The following is a 21,068-nucleotide window of genomic DNA, read 5'->3' as shown; positions in this document are numbered from 1 at the left end:
AAGCTATGGCCTGTCTCTATCAAATGATTAGCGAACTCGGAGAAATTATTATTTTTTAAACATAGTTCGTGTTCTAACTCCTCAACCTCTCAACCCCCTTCCCTTTCCCTCAAATCCCTCCCACCAAAGAACCAAACTAAATAAAACCCCATATTTCTGCACTTAAAAATTTAGTTTTAAAATAGCTAGTTAATGACACGGACGTGTCGAAACCGGTCGCTAATTTTATAAAAAACAATTTATACGTAACAAATGTACATTGTGAATAATAAAAACTCATTAAAAACAAAAAAAAGATTTTAATAAATCAGCAATATTCATTTTCTCTGTGTATGTCTGATCGAAATGGTAAAATATTGTCACCCCAACTGTGATATTTTCAAATTTACTTTAATATGTTTGGTGACTTTTTAATGCTTAAAATAATCTACTAAGTAATACTGTACTTAAATGTCAATAAGTTAATAAAACAATTTAAAAACAACATTACTTTGAGAGAAAAAAATACCGGTTGTGTGTATTGAAATGCGAAGAAGAAACTTTTCTTTTAAATTCCTGTAATTAGTAAAATCAAACCAAGTTTAAAACTTTTTTCTACTTCTTTATTTTACTAGACCGGATCAGTTACAATCACTTTCATACATGATTTGAGATCTTCACGGTATTTTCATGAATAATTTATTATTTAGTTATTATGCCATGTGGCGCTTCCTGCTTCTTTAGCCAACGTCCCATCCGCTCTAATGACAGACAGTGTAACGCTAGCCGAAACGTTAGCTAAAGAAAGAACGAACGCAACACGACATAATAACCAAAAAAAACAATAACTCGCGTTCATCTTCAGACGTGTACATTTTGTTGATCAGTGTTATGATATTCCGGAAAAAATGTCCCGTCTGAAGATAAGAGTTTGAACCTATCCGGTCTGATGAAATTATCAAGTGGAATAAAGTATTAAATTTGTTTCATTGAACTCGTAACGATGGAATTCCACCAAGTTGTAATAGTTGCAAAAGTTTCATTAAACTCGTTAGGATGGCTTTCCACCGAGTTGTAATAGTTGCAAAAGTTTCATTAAAGTAGTTACGATGGCTTTCCACCGAGTTGTAATAGTTGCAAAAATTTCATTTAACTCATTACGATGGAATTCCACCGAGTTGTAATTGTTGCAAAAATTTCATTAAACTCATTACGATGGAATTCCACCATACTTTGTTAATACAAAGTTAAGTTAATACTTCAAAATATTATACTGTATCAACTTTTAACAATGTCTGTCGAATTCGTTTTCAAAACATTGTTTTGATCTTCTGTAAAATAATTAAAGCAATATAATCATGCCTAAAACCTTCAAGCTGGAGCAAGTTTTCATATTAATCATTTTAGTTCACCCGCGAAGAAAACACTTTTTAACTTTGTCTTATGCGTAAATTCCCTTCACACCTGCAAAAGTAAACACTCTTCTAACGTATAAATGATATTCAAACCCAAATGGCTCTCGATAACACAGGATGAGCACTTAGGAGATTGGGGAAAAATTATACCCTTTGTCAAAGAAACAAATAGGCTCCCCGGGAGAAGTAACACGTGACCTTTCGAACCTTTCAGGCTGCGCAGGCCTTATAAATAGTTCCATATTTCCATACTGTTATCTCCTACCTGTTGGACAGATTGAGGACTAGTACCCGCGCGATATTGCGTCCCTCAATTTGTGACCATCTGTAAAAGAAGCGCCTTCCTTCACCCCCGTCTGAGGAGGGTTTTAACTTGATGAGATAGATTTATAGTTAGGTACGTACTCTCCACTCTCCAGGGCTAGTTTTATTTAATATTCAGGAGAGCCCATCAGCCTGAAACTTTTTATTCGTACATTTGCTTCTTTCTCCTAAATTGGGATTTTTCGTTTAGGTTCCTGTGTTTTTCAAAGAAGATTGATTTTCATGGCGTTGCGCTGCTTTATCACATTTCTTTCCGGGAAATTCAAAAACAAATACATTTACCTTCCCACTTTATGTGAGAGTATTCTCAAATAATTATGGTTTTCGTTATGTAACTACTTCAGCTTTAGTGTAAAAAATTTATGAGGTTTCACTAGTTTAACTATTTTAATTCAAACAACAAAAGTATTAAATATGGAACCATGTGATTAATTACGATGTGGTTTTTGCGAACCACGATTAACACTAGTATAAGAAGTATGTTTAATATGAATCAACTTTACTTTTGCTATTTTACATCAAGTACAATGAACTGAGACCAGTAATGTGATTTTTAGTCTTGATTTGCGTGACTAACATTAAAGAACCAACTTGAAATCAAAATAATTCTCTTCGAATTGCCGACCAAATGTTTTTATATTAACTACATCTATTTGAGACTCGATGTCGTTATCTTGAATGAATGTATGAATAAATTGGCGTATTGGAAGTGAATATTAACCCAGTTTCCGACAACCGATATGGCTTAAACTACATTATATCAACTTTTGGCTTCAATCACGCATTTCTTCATTCATTTTCTCTGAAAATGGATGACAATACAGGAATTCATATACAAAATAAATGTCAATCCTACCTCCTACCCAATTGGCATTTGGCTCAGTAGTTAGCGCGGTTGACTTTAGTCCCTGAGGAGAAAGGTTGAATCCTCAGTCAAACCAAAAAAAAGTTTCAAAAGACATTATAAATGTTCACCGCCGTCATTCAAACCATATATAAAAATATATATATATATATTTTTTTTTATAAGTAAAAGATGACGTATTATAGTAAAAAAAAAGTTTTATAATAAATGGGGTTGTCTTGTTGTAAATTATTTTTTAAATAACATTGTAAATTATAGTTATGTTCGAAATCAATTTTTTTTTTAAATTATCCTGCCGCTGATAGCTCCGTTGGGTCCCTTCTTTCGGATAAACGTGACCTTATGAAAAAGTTGAAGATATTACAAAGAAAAATTTCTTTTCATAAAAAAGATTTTCACACATTTTCGAAAACAATGTTTTTCAAATATATCGTGTTTATTCAAATCGAAAGAAAACTTTCATTGTCACATCGATATTGAAAGCCTTTGTTCTTTTGCATATAACCCTCAAAGTCAGAGTGTAAACAACGGGAGTGTTTGTGTGTTTGGCTCTAGCCCAGGATTGGCACCCGACTTATCGAGCTGATATTCCTAAGCGGGTATTATTCCCTGAAGGTATTACCATTCTCGATCAATAGCTTTCTGAACCACCATAGTCTCGAGTCTCTAGTAGGAATTACTTACACGCCTTCTACATTCTTCTTCTGAGAAATTGTTATGATTAAAGACAAAATTGTTGTGTACGTGTAACATTATAAAATTCTAAATTACGTGATAATTAGTATTCAAACATACATTTTTTATTGTGGCTCAGTCTGTTTGCGCAGACAGAGAAACAATAGCGCGTATTGCTTTTACGTCCAACAGATGACGCTGTTTAAAAAAAAAATATTTTTACTTGTCGCAGGTGACATCTATCTAAATATATAAAAAAAACACGTGTATTCGAATGCAACGTTGTTTCAAAATTTCAAATAATAATAATAATAAAAGTGTTTATTCCGGTATGTGCAGTCCCACACATTCCATATAGAGATACAAAAAAATATATAATCAAAAACAAAAAGATAGAACAGATAAACAAAGAAAAGAAAACAGAATAAATTGAAAATAAAATAGAATAAATTGAAAATAAAATAGAATAAATTGAAAATAAAATAGAATAAATTGAAAATAAAATAGAATAAATTGAAAATAAAATAGAATAAATTGAAAATAAAATAGAATAAATTGAAAATAAAATAGAATAAATTGAAAATAAAATAGAATAAATTGAAAATAAAATAGAATAAATTGAAAATAAAATAGAATAAATTGAAAATAAAATAGAATAAATTGAAAATAAAATAGAATAAATTGAAAATAAAATAGAATAATAGAAAGTTGAAGCAATCGGTGAAGATCTTTCGAAAATTTAAGATTTTGAACAAACGAACATTAAAATTTTTTTTATGTAGATTTATTAAATTATTAACACCCTTTTTAGGGATTTTTCCATGAGATTGGTAAGAATTATGATATACAATTTATTGCACATACTTAAACTGCCTCAGTAACAATCTTTTGTATTTGTTAGATAGAAAGATGTTCACTATCTCGGTGTGATTATTTCCCTCCATAAGTATTCTGGACAGTGAGGAATACATATGGTAGTTAGTCCCAGAATATCTGTAATCAAAAAATCCCGACTTGAAGTATTACGTAATGGAATCCGAAGGCTTATAAATGTGAGAAATTCTGGAATATCAAATGTATTGTTGAAAATTTTATATAAAAATACTAATTCAGTGAAAATCCGTCCGAAATTTTAAGCATATTTCAAGAGTCAAGAACGTTCAAACGTAAAAATTTATGTAAGAAAATAATTTTTATTTTCAGTAAATATAACGAATTTTGGCCGCTGTTCTTAAAATAGTTGGTGGAAATATGGTGTAATGATCAGCGCAGTTTCCTTCCAAGGTTGTGACTATTTTATTTTTTTAATTTTGTGCTTAAATTTATTATTTAATTTTAGAGTGTGTTATAATAATAGCCAAAAAGTACGTTTTCCTCACTAAACAGATAATCTCAAAAAGTGTATTGAACCGATGAAGAACCGATTTTAAAGAAAGGTAATTTACATAATACACGAAGAACATTTATACTTATATTGAATATTGCTAATTTATTAAGAATCTCTACAAATTATTCGTAATCCGATTAAAAACGGAATGCAGGCCCTTAAAGAATGAATTAATAGGTTTCCTAATAAACTTTTATAAAAATACGAATCTATTATTACCATGTCGGAACGTGTTCACAAAAATCTTAATATTTCCGCATATGGTCATTGTACATTATTAAAGTGAATGCAGGTGCATTGGGACTTCACTAAAAATTTATCAGGAAACGGCCGCAAACCCGTTTTTAATGAGATTACCAATAATTTGAAGAGATTTTTAATAAATAAGCAATACCCATTTTTCTTCGTGTACATTTAAGCCCCAGACTGGCGAATTAATTTTTTTTTAATTACATTAAATTCAATGTTTAAAAATTAATTTTTCATCGATTATTATTAAACTTACAATGGACACAGGGGAACATTTTGTATCTATATTATAAGTTATTATTTTGGATGATTAAAAAAACACATTCTGGTAAATTTGATTTGTGTACACCTCACTAAATTACAATTAAAACATGCTCACTGACATAAAGAAACCAAAAACGTATTAATGTATTTTCTTAAAAATTTTCACAAACAAATTATTTTCTTTCAAAAAGGAGGTGATTATAGTATAAACTTGCTTCTCTGGAAAAGTAATTTTAATAAAAGCGTTCTGTATAAAAAAAATTGCAAGCTCCGTTGATTCCGCGAAACTGTTGTCATTTATAAAATCACTCTCGAAAATAATTCATTCCAAATTTTCTTATCGTTATTCGATAAAAAAATGATAATCGGTTGAAGAAAAAAATACAGTAAACAAAAATCTTTCCCGTCGAGCACTAGATTATTAACTTTTATTAGTGTTGCCTAAACTAATTTATTTCTCGCTCTTTGTGAAACAATAAATAAGAACTTCTCGCAGATTTCGGATTAATATGAAAACATTTTGAAGGCAGTTTTGGACTCATTTAAATTATTTTATAAATTTCGTGCTTTTAACAACCATCTTGATTGAAGTGATTGAAGGGGCTTTAAATATTTTAGTTTATTTAGTTTCAAAGTCTAGTTTAGTTTCTTTGTGTATAATACAGGATGAAGCAAAAGTAATCACCCTATTGGAAAACGCTATAACTTTTGCAAATGGCGCCAAATGGCAATTTTATTTTGACATTTGTAAAGTAAACAAACCCAGAATATAAATCAACAAGACATGGATCGGTTTACTCCTCAAAAACTTGGAATAACAAGCAGTACCAAAGTTTATCATGAAAATTAAAAATTACAGCATAAGAACATCGGGTGATATTATCAATCTTCAAATCTATAAAGCTGTTTCTTCTTCAGGGGGTATAATCAAAATCACCTATATCACAAGACCGGGACACTCATTCAAATCAGCCTCCTAACTTGTGTGGAATTTTACAAAAAATTTCGTTTTAATTTATACTTATTTATTAAAACATCTTAAATTTTTTTAGTTAATTTAAAAAAATATATAATTATAAATTATTAGGAGGTTTCATAAAAGTTAGGAGACTGATTTGGTTCAGTGTCCCTGCCTTGTGATATAGGAGATTTTGGTCTAACACGGTGAAATCGATATCTTTACAATATACGATTGTTAGTCGCAACATAAAACATTTACTATTTCTGGGTAAATATTGCCCAGACTTGTACTAGACTGCATGCAGTCTATGTACGATAATCATTGACTCGGTCCGGATATTGTTGTTGTAATCTATATAAATAAAGATATAAATCTTCGTTTGTTCAAAATCTTAATCTCCAAAAGTTCTTCACCGATTGCTTTGAAATTTTGACACAACGTTGCATTCGAATACGCGTGCGTTTTTATTGCGTATATCTTTTACCTTTGAGAGATAAAAACGTGTTTTTTTTATTTTTTTAATGGTGTTTTGGGGATCAGGTGAAGCACGGAATAAAAGTCGTGTGGTGAAGGTCACTGTGTTTATTGAGTCAGTTGCCGTGACGAGGAGATGATGTAGGACAAATGTTGAATACTCCGGTTGCTGCGGTGTTGTGGTCCAGGCGGTAGTTGGCGACGGCGCGCTGAGACCGGACTCGATGTCTGTCAGGCACTGCCGATCTGGGGAATCAATATTCCAGTGCTGACGGAGGCCGAAGGTGCGGCGGACCTTGTAGGCAGTTGAACGGGAGCAGCGTAGACCAGTGAGGATGCTGCGTGTCCTCGAGGTGGTCATGGTGGCGTGGAAGAAGCGCTGGTCAGAGACACTGGAACCAGGGCGCTTGTAATCCGAGTAGCGCTTGCCAGGGACGGTGATCTGGAAGAGGCGCTACGATGATGTCCCGATAAAGTCCATGATGGTACGGGTGAAACCGGGTATCTTGTCCTTCGCGGGGGGCGCGGGGGCGCACCGTCACTCGTGAGATTAGTACATCGTTGGCGGCAGATTGATGACTGACTGACTGACTCGCTGCGTCGGGCTTATTTATACTGTTCGACCGGTAGCAACATCAGGTAGTTAAATGGAAACTAAATCCTAGGCACTCGCACAGTCTGTGCGTTTCAAGAATCTTCGACAGCGCGGCAATTATGCATAGGCGGTAGACTCGAACCTTCTGGCGAGTTCTCGTAATGTGAAAGACGGCCTGTGACGTATTGTCACCTGGTGGACAAGTAGGTGCTTGTAGTAAGTAGATTGCTTTGTTTACGATGCGATTTCGACTGCAGGTACATAATTCGGGAGTAGGTACTGAGTAGGTCGAGCGCTTTATTATTAATTAGTTAATCTAGATTTTTCTCGACGCCACAGTGTAATCTGTAGGACAAAAAGACTTTTTTTAAACATCCTTATCTGTTAGACGTAAAAGCAACAAGCACTATTGTTTTTTTTTCTATCTGCACAGACAGATTGAGCCGACGCGTGACGGGATACAGCTAGTAAAAAATATTTTTGTACGTAGAAGGTAATAAGGCTGAGTAAAGCAGGGTGGTCTATAATACGATTAAAAATTTATAAATAAATTACTCTCGTCCTCGTGATATAAGATATTGAAAATGCCTGTTCCAATGCCATTTTCACCATTAATGGCAGGTAATTTGGAAATCTCAAAGCAGACGGCGCTGGTGTGGTGGGGATCATTGACGGATTGGATATTTTTTGACGACTTCATTTTATAGATATTTTTTTATGAGGTTTTTTAAAGTTTGATAAATGGGGTGGTTAAAGTGTCGAGGACTTAAAAATGGATTGAGAAATAGAAATGCAAAAGTGATTGCGAAAAGAGAAGAATTAATTAATTGAAACGTCAAATTATTTCAGATAGTTTTCCTGCACATATACTTTTAAAAGAATGAGACAAAAACGATTTTAATGTTTAATTTCATATTGGCGGCGTACGACAGAAATAACATTATTTAATCAATAAACTAAATTGACAGACAGCATGACCCCGGCTACACTACCGCCAACGGCCGATTCGACCAATTCAGATTACCTGAGGGTATCATATCTGTCTAGGGTTTTTTTTAGTATGCTCCAATATCTCAACATTTATAAAGATTATGTTTCTAGTTTTCCAAGCCAGAACTTATAAAATTATAAAAATGTTTGATTATAAATATGATCAAAGTCATATTTGTTTACGAAAGGTTTTTAGAGAAATTCTGTTCATTTTACTCATGTTCATGTTATTATGGTGAAATGAAGATTGTGAGATAGGGTTGAGGAAGCGATTTCATTGTGCTCACTATTCAGTTCTCAGTTCGGCTATCCTTTCCATCCCTTCAGCCGACTACAAGAAGCAGTATACTCCCGTCTTCGTGTTCACAAATCAGATTTAAGTTTCTCCACTACGCTTCGGTTCCAAGGAACAATGAAAAGACCTTTCAGACAACTTGGCATCTCCATTTCAGTGAACTAATTCTTAACTAAGGAATTTGTCGTTAGCAATTGAGAGCTTGTCAGTGGAAAGGTTTGCCTGTGAACCCGGCATATGTTTATGAGATTTAATGTAAGGGACCCATAGGTTTGTGTAATTTAATGTCTTTAATTAAATATTGTTTTGTGACAACGAAGGTTGATGTACCATTACCATCTTCCTATCTTAATTGGAATATGTAATAATACATATAAAAAAACCTTTCGTCAACTTACAAGGGTAGATACTAGCTATCAATAATTTATACAGAATTTACCGGTGACCTAAAAAGAAATATTTTTTTATGATAAACTAATATTTATAAGACAAGATCTTTATGCAAAGCACAAAGGATAACAAATTATTATAAGCATTAATTACTCGCCTGAAATATCCATACAAATTTAAAATATCTCCCGAGTAAAAATAAATTTTGCCGACGGGAATTGAACCGGGAATTGATCGGGAATTGGTTGAGAATAAGCCGACGAAGCTCAGTGGTCCAGAGCACCTGACTGGACATCAGAAGATGCAGGTTCAATTCCCGTCGGCGGTATTTAGTTTTACTCGGGAGATATTTTCAATTTGTATGGATATTTCAGGCGAGTAATTAATGCTTATAATAATTTGTTAAAAAGCAATGGCTAAAGGCCTCACAATCTAGATTGTTTTCTAGATACACTAGTCCCAGAGAGAGGTCGTGCGTGACGTCATCATTCTAGCATCTTCTGTCTTTTTCATTTTCATACAAGACATGTGAGAAGGAAGTGGACGATCGTAGATGAATTATGTACGACCTCTCTCTGGGATTACTTTATTGCCTACTCCTTGTCGACATTTACATATCCATTAATCCTGCGTTTTTTATGATAAATCCTAGCCGATCGAAATATGTTGACTGTGCAAATTTTCAAAAGAGTGATATTTCAAAAGGAAGAAAAATTAATATCAGACCACTATCGTACAAGAATAACTCGCTTCAAAGGAATGAAAAATAAATAAGAAGTTTATTATTTGAGCATATTAAAATACGAAGTCAAATTAATAACTCACGGAAAAGAGTACATTTATTGATATCTATAAAAAAATCTATTTAATTAGCACCAAAGGGAAAATTTCCACGAATATACTCAGAATTTCTCCAGCATTATAAAAAGTAAATGCGACAAATAAATACACCAACATGAGGTTGAATTTAACTTAATCGTACATATTGCTATCTAAATCCCACACTAGAATATATCTCCGCAACTAATCAAATGGATTAAATCGAAACCACTGCAATATTTATTTTTTTAGTAGTACATAATATTCATAAAGCATTTTAAATTTTGTTCTTACAAAACCACCATTAACACCCTCTTTACCAAATCCGGTAGTGTGTCCATTGGTTCAACAAAATGCCCCCAGGGGATCTATCACGGTGAAATCCATAACTTTACAATATCGGCTAGATAGGCGTGACTATCGATGATTTTATACCGATTTCCTAAGCACGTTCACACTGTTGAAAACCAGACCGATATCGATAATGCAATAAATAAGAAATCAATATACGCTGGCAACACTGGAAGTGTTGATTATGAATTGATATTTTGGAACGTGATATGTCAGATAGCCACGTAAAAATATTAATAAATTGACAATGTGGAATTGAAATACGAAACTAAATATGCGTCGGCAGTACGCATTTGCTTTTTAACACTAAAAATGGGTTAATTTGTTGATCTGGGGGCTTACTCTGTATCTTTCGAAACTTTCCTGCCACCAGTTTAGCCACGTCACAAACCCGTATTGACCCTTCCCTTACGATGTTCAAAAATTCCTCGTCCTCCGGTTGCTATACACTCGGTATTTTTTTATATATTGTAATTACTTAACCCTTAAATGCATGATTTATTAAATTTTCTGGAAAAAAATATATTTTGTAGATATTTACATGCATATGCAAGGAAATATAAAGAATTTATTTTATTTGTAATTTTTTAATTATATTTGAAAAAAAAAATGTTGCAAATTTACAACACCATGTATTTAATAAAAAATAATATGAACAATTTACGTATGAAAAAAAAAATAAAAAACCTAAAAAAATTCTCAAAACTAATAAGTGTACCGGAAAAATACGAGTTATTGCATATAAGTATTGTATTATTGTATCTACTTACCTAAGAAAATCAAAATAATAACAGCAAAACCAAACTGTAATTCTAACCTCCAACCAATTTTCGAGAATCTTCACTTAGTTGAAGAAAAAGTGACATTTGACATTCGTGAAAGAAAAAAAAGGTGATGCCACTCGATAAAATATATTACCGTGAATTTGATAATTCTAAAACGGCATGCATTAAGTATACACCAAAGAGTTAAAGGTGGTTTGAACGGTATGTTGCAGTTTTACAACAGTATGCATTTAAGGGTTTGCAAAACATTAAAGTATTGTGGGGGAATACCTAAAAATTTTACTCTGTGTTTAGTATATTTACATAGATTTTTTTATTAATTCGAGACGATGTTCAATCAGCTTACCGCACCGGCGAGGAATGGTTAAACTACGAACACACTGGTTTGCTAACCCTAAAGATACAGAGTGGGCCCCTTGGTCTTTATTCACAACTTGTTGTGTTAACAAATTTTGTTTCTCCAAGCTCGTACCAATGTAACGTCATTGGCCCTGACGGATTCAACTCGCGCCTTTAAAGGACTTCTTTCAATTTTAAGAGCTACTTTAGTTCAATTCCGTTCATTAATAAGCCAATAATTTGGAATGACGAACGACATTATAAAAAAATGTGTATATTGACATTTTATCTGATGCTACGGAGGCAGCGCTATATTTTTCTATTGGCTGTCGGTACATTTCTTATCATTCGTTGACCGTGCTCGCAAACAATGATGACGAATTTAATCAATATCCAGACGAGTCCTTATTTCCTTTTCGGTTTGTTGCAGGACCAATCTCTCTGCACAGTTTCTGACTTTTTCTTTAGCGTCCAATTGAACGTCTGCAATCTGGAAGCACAAATAGATTTATGTTTGGTGGTTACTCTGTCGGCATTCTGAATACAATTCCATGCCATCTGACCTTTACTTATGGGCGATTTTGCCCCTTCAATGGCTTCGGTAAGATTAGGAGAGAGGTGCCGTGGCATCGATAGCAAATGGAGTCGGTGAATGGCTGAAATGGAAGTAAGACGAATTTAAAAAAAAAAACAAAGTATTTATTTTTTATGATGAATTCAAATAAGTCGTAGATACACAATTTATAATCTAATTTTTAAAGCATTCAATTAGTGATTAGATATTATTGATGGTTTAATATTATTTTGTCATTTCGAAAGTATAGTTTAAAAAGATAACCTTTTTTAAACTTAAATAGGTACATTTCCGGGTTACAAAGTGGCTTGCGCAATTATGGAAGACAAAACTAAACTAAAATAACTACCAAGCTACTAACCAGTTGGTCGTGATATTCTGTGATTTTTCCAAAAAATATATAAATATCTATATATTTTTTTATGTGAAATCGCACAAAAGTCCCATCTGCTCCTAACCGTCTTGAGCCAGTGAGATTATGGGATCCCCAATTAGGTATATTGTGAGGCTGAAGATAGTTATGAGGAGAAGGATGGTGAAGTACCTGGCTGTTCAAATCTAGTCACTAAACAGGGCCAAACCCATTTCAAGCAACGCTTCAATTCTGAATGGCGGTCTTACACTAGGGCGATACTGGGAGTATATTCCACTCTAGAACGTGCCGCAAATATTATTTCAAATGAGTAATTTGTGAAATGACACTAATTAATCCAATATAATATGCGCACGCCAGGATTCGAACCCGCGACCTTCAGTCTAGTCGAGAACCTTATCCCTTGACCATGAAGGCCGTCAAAATGTATATTTGTTAAACTATTTTAATAGCGTTGAAAAAAATATATTAGGAAGGCGGGCGGTGTGCTAGTTAAGGTTGGGTACCCCTGTTCCAGAATATATCTCGATAAGTTGTAACAATATGTAGCGGTTACGTCACCGCTCCTAGGGTCATCATATCATAACCAGACTGCACGAGTTAAAAAGCTGAGACAGCAATCGATCTTACAAACTTCAATAAAAATATCGGTACCGCGATACGTAAAACTGCTGATAAGAATGTTTGCATACAGGGTGATGCAAATGCTCATACAATGAACCAGTCAGCGATTCTGCGGGTTCGAAGTCCAGATGCTACTCCGACCCGTGGCAGACAAGAACAAAGGAATCAGCAGCTATATAAGCGGTGGAGGACCTAAGTACATCATCACTCCAGTCAACAAGTCCGCCTTGGCATAACGTTAGCCTGCGCCTCGGCCCCGTGGCATTCGCCGGTCAGCATCTTCCACTCATCTGCAGACCAGTCCATCGCACCTTTGCCTACCTCGTTTACACTGGAGTACTGGGAAGACCCCACGTCTTTGTCAGTGCTGAACGCAGCAACAAGACCGGTCTCCATGACTCCATCGCCGCCATCGTCGTCTACGCCTGCTTTCATCATCATCATCGATCCAGAGCCATCTCCCAACTGTGCAACTCAACTGATGTGTTATTCTGATTAACAGTAAACCCTGTGACAACAACAACATCATTATATTTCATTGTCACAATACCAAGATCCTACAAATATATCGAATGATCTTCAATTTACTGAATATGGAATTTCGAAAGTCCATATGTCGCATTTCCTCCAAATTCATTAATCTTTCCCTGCTCACTAGCTGGTAGCTACTGCATCATTTTATAATAATATGGCTCTCGGCCAAGTCCGTGTATTTTCCCGGTTCACTAAAGCGTGCCATGTCCTTGACTTTTGCTTCCATGCATAACTGTATCATAAGTATACGTACATCATAGTGCATTTTTAAATATCATTTCTCCATCAAACAGATCTTTTCATCTACAAAATTTATTTTTAAATATTTAAGCACAAACTTTTTTCTATTAGATAATCAATCATTACGGTCTTGTTGAAAAAAGTGGTGAAAATTCTATTCAATTGATATACCACCGTGTATTTGAAAATCTTTCTAATTGAAACCTTAAATAGAACCTGACATCAAATAGTTTTTGAAAAGATATATACATTGCTTATCCAGTCAAGAAGGCATTTCAAGAGAATTTTCAGAACAACAGACATTTTGGATCAATTTGTCATCAATACAAACGTTGTTTTATTATTTCTATTTATCTACAAATGCATAAGGCATTTATGTTACTAAACAATAGCACTTTCATGGAAGTTTCATTAACTTTAAGCGGCAAAAGTACGTTCACATTCACAAAATGATTTTATTAATGGATTAAAACTGACAAAAATAACACAAATAATAATAAACTTGCAGTTAAAAACCTGCTTCGCGGGTTTCATTCTGCCAGGCCCTGCGGGCGGCACTTGATTGGGCTTCGCCCATTTTAAGTGATATTAACAACAGTTACATTTAATAGATAGATATTAGGTCATTCACAGAGAGAGAGGGTGAGTATATATTGTTAAAACACGGAACAGGAAGGAGTTAATAAATCATAACAATGATAGTTGTTTGAATAAATTAAATTTTACGTATTTGTGATTTATATTTGTGATTGTGTATTATTTCAAATGAAACACTATTATTAACTGCATGTCTGTTACTGTTATCGTACCTAATATAATTAGCTCATAGGAGACTTGCAACGCTTAAATATGTGTTACAATCGTCAATGTCTATAAGTTGAATCAATATCGTATAGTTTGTCACAATTAAAGATAGTTATAACAAAGTTGACTTAAATAATAGATTATTACATATTGATTAATTGTACCCGTGTTTATGAATAAAAGGAGGGTAATTGTGCGATGAGATTAGCAGTCGGTTTAATTAAAAGGTGTTAATTTTACTCCAACTGTTGATAATTCTTTACCTACAACTGTTACTGTATCTAATAAAGTTTAAATTTAGATTATATATACACCTTCATCAGGAGAGTAAAAATCTATATATAAAGGTAGATTATTACAACATAGCGCCCCTGAGGTGATATCTCACAAAAGCGGCGCTATGCAAATTGTCCAATAAATAAATAAATATAATGTTTACATTTTACTGTGTATACACCGAAGTCAAAAATTAAATATAGATTGCAATTGGAAAGAAGAATTGGAAGGAGGGGGGAGGGGTAAGAGTAGGCTGGGTTTATAAGAATTAGGAATTACAATATCGTTAGACGGGAAAGACCAGTTAAGCGGGAAAATATTTAAAAGAGAGTTTATAAAAAATTCATGCTAATTATATCTGCTTTTGTATTAACATGTTTCCTAATTTCTAAAATTTCTAAATTATTTATAGTGAAGTATTTTAAGACCTGAAAAAAACAAATAGCATATAACCATAAAACAATATATTCATAAGACAAATAGCATTTAATAACGGTTATTCTAATAAATTGAAAGTTGAAATACTAAATAAAAAAATTTAACATATTTTCTTCAAACGGTATTTCTAAAGATAGAAATAAGCAATGGCGTAGAATTCTGTTTGTGGATAACGATACTTCTAAAATTATATATAAAAACAATCCTTTTTTTTTTGTTATTTGTTTTTGGGGTACTATGCCGTGTTGCGCTAACTCCTTCCTTAGCCAACGTTTCGGACAGCATTGCAGTGTCCATCATCAGGGCAGATGTGTTATTTGAGGTTGTGTTAAAATGTGAGCTTATGTATGAGGTTGTGATACCGTGTTGCCAGCTCCAACCCTCTGAGCTAATATTAACGTATCATTTTATTTTTTTTAATTTTTTTTATTTAAAGTGGTTTTCTTTGTTTAGCTCTGGTGTATCCGTCAATTACCGGATACCAAGAACTATTAAGCTTAGCTCCATCGTCTCTATTAATGTTTACGGGATTTTTATGAATTTCAATGGCCTCCGTAATCAGCCGTGCTCTATAAGTTTTCGGTCTCCCCAGGATTTCAGGAACAAATCCAAAGTAATGCCCGGTGTCAATCAAATGCTCGGCAATTGCCGATTTGTCAGGGTGGCCGAGTTTACAAGCTCTGAAGTGTTCTGAAATCCTTTTGGAGATAGTCCGCTCTGTCTGGCCTACATAGACCTTGTCACATCCGGAACAGCTGAGTTTATACACTCCATCTGTTTCCAGAGGAAACTTAGTCTTTGCAGACCTCAGTAAGTCCTGTATCTTTGTTGTTGTTCCGAAAACAGTCTTGATATTTTCCTTTCTCAATAGCCTGGCAATTTTGTCTGTCACATTGTGCACATAAGGCAGGAAGGCACAGCCTTTCGACTCTTGTTCAATTCTGTCTTCGTTTGGTGCAGATTTGTCTCTTATGATTTGCCTTGTCTGACTTGCTGGGTAGCCGTTACGCTCCAGTGCATCGGTCAGCTTCGTAAGTTCCGCTCCGATTTTATGTTCTTCACATATTTTGGTCACTCGGGTCACCAATGTATGGATAAGTCCTCTCTTCTGCGCTGGGTGGTGGTGCGAATCAGCGTGTAAGTACCGATTTGTATGGGTTGGTTTCCTATATACAGTACGCCCTAGGCTACCATCGTGTTTCCGCATCACCTCCACATCTAAAAAGGGCAGGATTTTATCTTCATTTTCCAGTTCCATTGTGAATTTAATTTTGCTGTGGAGAGAATTAAGATGATCCAGGAATTCGTTTAGTTTCTCCGTTCCATGAGGCCAAATGGCGAAGACATCGTCGACGTAGCGCCACCATACTTTAGGGACAGCCGAAGCTGTGTCGAGTGCCACTTCTTCAAACTTCTCCATAAAAAAGTTGGCTAGTACTGGCGATAACGGACTGCCCATCGCAACTTTTTCAGACAAATCGGCAATTGCCGAGCATTTGATTGACACCGGGCATTACTTTGGATTTGTTCCTGAAATCCTGGGGAGACCGAAAACTTATAGAGCACGGCTGATTACGGAGGCCATTGAAATTCATAAAAATCCCGTAAACATTAATAGAGACGATGGAGCTAAGCTTAATAGTTCTTGGTATCCGGTAATTGACGGATACACCAGAGCTAAACAAAGAAAACCACTTTAAATAAAAAAAATTTAAAAAAATAAAATGATACGTTAATATTAGCTCAGAGGGTTGGAGCTGGCAACACGGTATCACAACCTCATACATAAGCTCACATTTTAACACAACCTCAAATAACACATCTGCCCTGATGATGGACACTGCAATGCTGTCCGAAACGTTGGCTAAAGAAGGAGTTAGCGCAACACGGCATAGTACCCCAAAAACAAATAACAAAAATACTTTTGGCCGTGAAAATCTTAAATCATAAAAACAATCCTGGTACTATTCAACTTTATACTAATAACAATGAAGAAATATATTCTAAATAATAAAAATCGAACAAAAAAATCAGGAAAAATCATCAAAAACTCAATTGGGATGAAATTTCTTTTACAAAGGTAGAACTAATAGAAACTTTGAAGTCAGAAGTAAAAAATATTTCAGGGCTCTAAATGGAAATAGTGAATCTGAATTTGTAAATCATCTTTTGAATAATGATCACACTTTCGATAAAAATTCAGGTCTTAAAATACTTCACTCAGGATATAAATCATCGCAAATAAATAATTTAATTTTCAATATAAAATCAGATATAATTAATCAGCAAAAAATATATAAATAATAATGAAGATGCCATTACAAAGTGATAAGCTTCCAGAAGAAATCTTCTACTTTACGCTTGTTAATGGTCAAGTAGTCAAGTATTGTGAGCTGCATATTTAAATATTCGCGCCAGTCATTTGGTCCGTTTTTATACCGCCAGAGGTGCGCTCTGTTGGCCATCTATAACCGTGCGTATCGGCCATATTGAAGGAACGCGTGCTTTTTTGTAAACGTTAAACATAATCACGTAACTGTGGATAATTTTCATTGTAATTTAATTAATCCAATGGATTATGAACTTTCTTCAAATTTTCTTCGATATTATCCAAAAATTATATGAGCAGAAACGATTCTTTTGAAGAAATCTCGTATTATTATGAGGCGATACTATTTTAGTATGAAATCGGGTCTTAATTTTCAAGTTAGCGGAATTTATCCGAAACATACTATTTGAATTCGACCAATCAGAGGGCCCAGACCGTCCAGACGCTAGGATAATAATATTATAGATACATTGAATTATACTAACGTAATAGTGAATTGGTCATTGGAATAGAGATTATTATTAAAAACATGATTTTAATCACAAATGCCAAATCAAATTGAATCAAGTCATTTGCGGGGAAAAAGACGTGCGTAAAAGTAGCGCACGCGCATAAGTTTGAAAAATGTAATGTTAAGAGACATTTTATATTAGTAATAATTCTAAATAAAAATTGTAGTCTTTGTACAATGTGTAGCAAAAACGGCATAAAAAAGTGAAGTGATGAAGTTATTAAATCCCCACACAAAGGGAATATGTGTTATCAATATCGAATTCTTTCAAAATTATGGACGTTTCAAGACAAAATTTTCCGGAAAGTTTTTTGTTAACATTTTCATTTGATTTTAAAATTTTATTATTTAGAAATATAAAATATTTCATAGATAATTTTATCTTATTTTTAAGATGGTATATTTTTGATGACAACTTTAAATATGAAATATTCAGCACATTTGAAATAACTCGGAATCATTCCAAAACTATGAGAAATTCGCTGTTATCAGAAGAGTTACAAAAACTATTTTATGGGTAAATAAGTAGAGAGTTTTGTAGGCGCTAACCCCAAATAAGATTAGTTAAAACGCATTCATCCAGATTTCGGCCCGGGAGGAGTCCTGGAAAGTGACGACTTCCGGTGTCATTTTTGGGATGAAAATATCCGACTTGCCACATTACCAAAACTAACGGCAAAAGTTGATTGCAAATTTGTTTTGACTATAAGAACATTCAACATAAATACACATTTATAATAATTCCACCCACACGCTATTTTAATGTAACGTAAAATCAGCCTAAGTAAATACAACCATCAGATGGTGATAGTAATAAGGCCAAATGAGCCGCAGTACTAGTCAGCTAGAAATATGAAAGTTTATTGCTATAAGCCCTAGCTAGTTAGAGGATTACGAAAGAATCCATAATCAAAAAAAAATCACCCACACGCTAAACTTAAACTCCACAGCTAATATATATATGTTTTGTTGCAGATACGGGCGGAGGGCGTGGAGGAGAAGGAAAGGGGTCGGCATCCCGCTGCGAGCTGAGCTTTTCGGCCGAGCGGAATGGGCGGTCGGGCAGCTTCGACACGCGCGCCCTGCCCTTCCACACCGAGTGCCGCATCACCTTTACCGGCCGCCACACAGACGTCGTGCACATCTCCCTCTTTAACTACAAACTCAGGTAGCTTTCTTCTTCTTTAATCGTTTTCTCATCGAACAATTCTCAATTATTCGCGGTCCTTCGCTTCACGGAGAGCCGCGGAGACTGACGGTCCGGACGTCGATGATACCATGGTAGTTCAAGAGGTTATTCGTAGATATCATTTATAACAATAAAGTTTTCGATAATGCAGGGATTGATTGATATTAAATAGGATTGCGAGCTCAAGGTCGGGGTCGTGAATCATTCCTAACGCCTTCAAATAAAGTTATCCGAGCTCATTGTAATCTATCTATTAAATAAAAGTCCAAAATATTTTTACCATTCAAAGAGTTGTTAGTCAATCCGAAGCTACAGCATTATTTTATCATGTCTTTTACTATTTAACTTAACCAATCAGAAAAGATACCTAAATAGAAAATGGCGTAGTACGTATTAACACATTATTAAAAAATATTAATTAATTATGATAATATATCTTCAATGTGAGGTTATTTATTGCTATCTCTTCCTGTACTGTTTTTTCCGATTAAATCACATTTATAATGAGAACATTCTAGCGGAGACTCGTGAAAAATCACTGAATATTATAATTACAATTATGAAAATGACCATTAAATTTAAAGCAAATCCGAGTTCCAGAGTTCATTGAAGTTACAGATAGAAACACAACCGAAATTAGTATTTTTTATAATTTACATAAAAAATAATATTTGAATAAGAAAAAAATTAAATGAGAAAAATTGTGCTTCGGGCACACGGTTCACAAAAAGTGTTATCCTACAGAAAGCTCAACTTGACAATATTCTCTTTTGGCGATTTCGTTGAATCAAAAAAACACATCATTTTTTAGTGGTTTATCTTAAGCGGGAGGATAAAGGTTGAAAAAGGCTCCAGTAGTCTGAAAAAAAATCTTCCAACAAAAACTTACCTAGCTGAATAAAACGTTTCGGTTACATCGGCATAAATAATTTAGACACTTTTCAAACTAGTTTTTAGATTAACGTGAAAAGGCACTGCCAATTTTTGAATGTTTCTTAGTTTTCTCTTAACCCCTCAGGCTAATTTGTTCAGTTTTACGAACAAACAAATATTAGTAATTTGTTTATATTCAGTATGTTCGCTTTTTGGAAAAGCTCATATGGTTTCGTAGAAATCGTTGTAACTCCCTTACGCCATAGTGAGAAATATGTTCTACGCGGTGTTTGAAAGAGAAAACATTACACTCTATATTCAAATCTAGATGTAAACTATAGAAGAACTAAAATGTGCACTTCTACGAAATCGAAGGCTCCGACCGCAATTTGAGAAAAAAATTAAAATTATTTTTATATGAAACGATTAAAAAAAACTGAATTGTCAGTAATATTTAAAATACATTTTTCTAATAAAATTAATATTTTTTTGTTTTCTGTTATTTTAGTGCAGTGCTTAAACGAAAAAAAAAGGTGTGCAATTTTTTAAACTTTTTATTTTTGCCTTCAAAATTTTAATATATCTAAAATTTATTTCTGACGATAAAATTTGAAAGCTTATTTCATCATCTTTCAAAAACACTTTTTAGTTTTCGGATACGTTCAGAAATATTCCATTTATTTGGATTTTATTGCAAAACGGAAATACACTCGTATTTTCCGACCTTCTAACACCGTCTTTAAGTATAATGGTTAATATGCCAGAGGCCTGAGGGATTAAATATTGGTTTTACGGTTAAATCAATAGTACTAACCAAGCTGAAAAATTGGATTATACTGTCATTTTAACAGTACTGTGGGAGTAATTTTATTTAAGGGTTAACCTATTATATTTAAGGGTTTAGAATAATGCTCACATGCGAGTGAAAATCACTAAAATGCACTATATACATAAATATGTGATGTGATGTTATTAATATTTTATTTCCCATAAAGTCTCCATACTAAGCTGAAAACATTAAGAACAGTGTAAAACCATCTATAATAACGATGAGCACACTTATGTTAAGTCACACGTGTGTTGTAAAGCACTTACAACAATGAAAACTTTGAAAATAGACGTTTCGTGGGATATTTACATTACTTA

At 33.8% G+C, this 21,068-nt stretch overlaps 1 protein-coding gene across 1 annotated transcript in view; it reads left to right on the top strand.

The window, feature by feature from the left end:
• Positions 1-21,068, top strand: part of LOC149424941 (uncharacterized) — a 460,249-nt gene that overhangs the window by 341,700 nt on the left and 97,481 nt on the right. Inside the window, exon 10 of the mRNA XM_089646910.1 lies at positions 18,836-19,028. Coding sequence (XP_089503036.1) covers positions 18,836-19,028 — 193 coding nt within the window. The remainder of the gene's footprint in view (positions 1-18,835; positions 19,029-21,068) is intronic.

The sequence above is a fragment of the Hesperophylax consimilis genome, chromosome 3 (assembly GCF_061612785.1).
Source record: "Hesperophylax consimilis isolate HC1 chromosome 3, BYU_Hcon_1.0, whole genome shotgun sequence".
NCBI classification, from domain to species: domain Eukaryota; kingdom Metazoa; phylum Arthropoda; class Insecta; order Trichoptera; family Limnephilidae; genus Hesperophylax; species Hesperophylax consimilis.
This window is presented reverse-complemented; position numbering and strand designations above follow the sequence as displayed.